Source organism: Oncorhynchus clarkii, chromosome 19, assembly GCF_045791955.1.
Source record: "Oncorhynchus clarkii lewisi isolate Uvic-CL-2024 chromosome 19, UVic_Ocla_1.0, whole genome shotgun sequence".
Classification (NCBI taxonomy): domain Eukaryota; kingdom Metazoa; phylum Chordata; class Actinopteri; order Salmoniformes; family Salmonidae; genus Oncorhynchus; species Oncorhynchus clarkii.
In genome coordinates this window covers 24,167,715-24,170,425 of record NC_092165.1, presented here as the reverse complement: position 1 = coordinate 24,170,425, position 2,711 = coordinate 24,167,715, and the positions used below count along the sequence as shown (strand labels likewise).

Genomic DNA, 2,711 nt, shown 5'->3' with positions numbered 1-2,711 from the left:
ATAGCTAAATGATCCTTGGTATGACCATATTGAAACAATTCCATATGTTAGCTTAGTAAGGATTAATATGCAGTTACTAACAGGATATAAAAATAAACACTTCCTTCATCCATGCAAAACAAACATTGTGTATCTTTATTTCGATAAATTACAATAAATATATGAAGACATACTACTATGAAGAAGGGGGGGGGAAAAGAAAACTGTTGGGTGGCCTAGTTCTGTTTCCATAGGTATTGAATTCACCCCTCATATATACAAACACCCTCAGCTTGTCTCCACCACCTCTTTGTTTGTTTTCTGTTTCTTTGAACTTGAAGCTGAAAAGACACAATGGGAGAGAATAATACATGTCATTAACCAAACGGAACATGACATGGTAAAGTGTATTTGATTTAAGACCACTCACATTGTATTTCTCCATTCTAGTTTGAAAACCAATCTATGCTAAGATTACAACAAAGTCTAAACACATTTTAGTCAACAACACAAGTTCAGGGTATAGCACCCAATGATGGGCAATGGGTTGACATGATCTAGTCTGATGAACTATACCGTGGATCCCTCCAGTACGTGTGGGTCTTTCCGGAGAGCATTATTCAGGCCTTCCTCGGACGTGTAGCCGATCCAGCAGAAGCCTCTGTGGAAGCCTGTCTCTTTGTCCTGTTAGAAGATATACAGTACCAGTCAAAAGTTTGGACACCTACTCATTTGTTTCTTTATTTTTACTATTTTCAACCTATTCGACCTTGTAGAATAATAGCAAAGACATCAAAACTATGAAATAATACATGGAATCATGTAACCACAAACAAATCCAAATATATTTGAGATTTTAGACACTTCAAAGTAGCCACCCTTTGCCTTGACAACTTTGCAAACTCTTGGCATTCTCTCAACCAGCTTCATGAGGTAGTCACCTGGAATGCATTTCAATTAACAGCTGTGCCTTGTTAAAAGTTTGTTATTTCTTTCATTCTTAATGCATTTGAGCCTATCAGTTGTGTTGTGACAAGGTAGGGTTGGTATACAGAAGATAGCCCTATTTGGTAAAAGACCAAGTCCATATTATGGCAAGAACAACTTAAATAAGCAAAGAGAAACATCAGTCCATCATTACTTTAAGACATGAAAGTCAGTCAATGCAGAACATTTCAAGAACTTTGAATCTTTTTGCAGTTGCAAAAACCATCAAGCACTACGATGAAACTAGCTCTCATGAGGACCGCCACAGGAAAGGAAGGTCTAGAGTTACTTCTGCTGCAGAGAATACGTTCATTAGAGTTACCAGACTCAGAAATTGCAGCCCAAATAAATGCTTCAGAGAGTTCAAGTAACAAACACATCAACAGTTCAGAGGAGACTGTGTGAATCAGGCCTTCATGGTCAAACTGCTGCAAAGAAACCACTACTAAAGGACACCAATAAGAAGAGCCTTTCTTGGGCAAAGAAACACGAGTAATGGACATTTGACCTGTGTATATCTGTTATTTGGTCTGATGAGTCCAAATGCAAGATTTTTGGTTCCAACCACCGTGTCTTTGTGAAACGCAGAGTAGGTGAACAGATGATATCCGCATGTGTGGCTCCCACAGTGAAGCATGGAGGTGGTGTGATGGTGCTTTGCTGGTGACACTATCTGTGATTTATTTAGAATTTAAGGCACACTTAACCAGCATTGCTACCACAGTATTCTGTAGCGATATGCCATCCCATCTGGTTTGAGCTTAGTGTGATTATCATTTGTTTTTCAACAGGACAATGTCCCAACACACCTCCAGGCTGTTAAAGGGCTATCTGACCAAGAAGGAGATTGATGGAGTGCTGCATCAGATGACATGGCCTCCACAATCCCCCGACCTCAACCCAACTGAGATGGTTTGAGATGAGTTGGACCGCAGAGGGAAGAAAAAGCAGCCAACGAGGGCTCAGCATATGTGGGAACTCCTTCAAGACTGTTGGAAATGCATTCGAGGTGAAGCTGGTTGAGAGAATGCCGAGAGAATGCCAAGAATGTGCAAAGTTGTCATCAAGGCAAAGGGTGGCTACTTCGAAGAATCTCAAATATATTTCAATTTTTTAAACAATTTTTGGTTACTACATGATTCCATGTGTGTTATTTCATAGATTTGATGTCTTCACTATTATTGGTGTAGAAAATAGTACAAATAAAGAAAAACCCTTGAATGAGTAAGTGTCCAAACTTTTGACTGGTACTGTACACTGTACACCCATATCATTAGGATACATGATAATTTAGCAATCAATAAAATCAATACCAAATGAGCACTGTTGCAAAAATAGAGGCAGAGAAAAGCTGGTTGAGGTGAAAGTAGCACACGTGGCTAGCGCCCACAAAAGTTCCCTGCCTAACAAAACACTGCCAACAGTAACTCCAATTCCGATTTTTAAAAAAAACATGCTTACTGCTTGCAAGGGTCCATGGTATTTTAGACACAAACACCTCATATACCTTCTTCGACGACCCTGCCATATTATGTGCTTGGAACTCGAGCTACTTCTGACCCGAGTCACGTGACACGCGCCGGTGTCGTTTAAAAATATATATATTTTCAGATAAGGACTTAAAATCACCTGAAGTTCAGATCTATTTTACAAATAATAAAATAAAAAAACGTTATAAATATTTAACAAAATGTTATGTTTTGTCATGTTTTGCTTATTTGTAAAAATAAAAATAAATAAATAAA

The 2,711-nt window shown here is 38.5% G+C and overlaps 1 protein-coding gene across 1 annotated transcript; it reads right to left on the bottom strand.

Moving 5' to 3' along the window:
• Positions 1-242: 242 nt before the first annotated feature.
• On the bottom strand, positions 243-2,494 carry LOC139374441 (SRA stem-loop interacting RNA binding protein). The gene is made up of 3 exons (XM_071115481.1): positions 2,428-2,494; positions 556-668; positions 243-320 (listed from the first exon to the last, which is right to left on the bottom strand). The coding sequence occupies exons 1-3, from the start codon at positions 2,492-2,494 to the stop codon at positions 243-245; spliced, it is 258 nt and encodes an 85-aa protein (XP_070971582.1).
• Between the last annotated feature and the right edge of the window lie 217 nt (positions 2,495-2,711).

What these genes read in the sequence shown, in the direction of transcription:
- LOC139374441 (XM_071115481.1), bottom strand. Translation starts at nt 2,494, where the DNA reads ATGGCAGGGTCGTCGAAGAAGGTATATGAGGTGTTTGTGTCTAAAATA. An exon ending in ACCATGGACCCTTGCAAGCA is followed by an intron (nt 669 to 2,427) that starts GTAAGCATGTTT and finishes TGTATATCTTCT; the next exon opens with AACAGGACAAAGAGACAGGC. An exon ending in ACGTACTGGAGGGATCCACG is followed by an intron (nt 321 to 555) that starts GTATAGTTCATC and finishes GTGTCTTTTCAG; the next exon opens with CTTCAAGTTCAAAGAAACAG.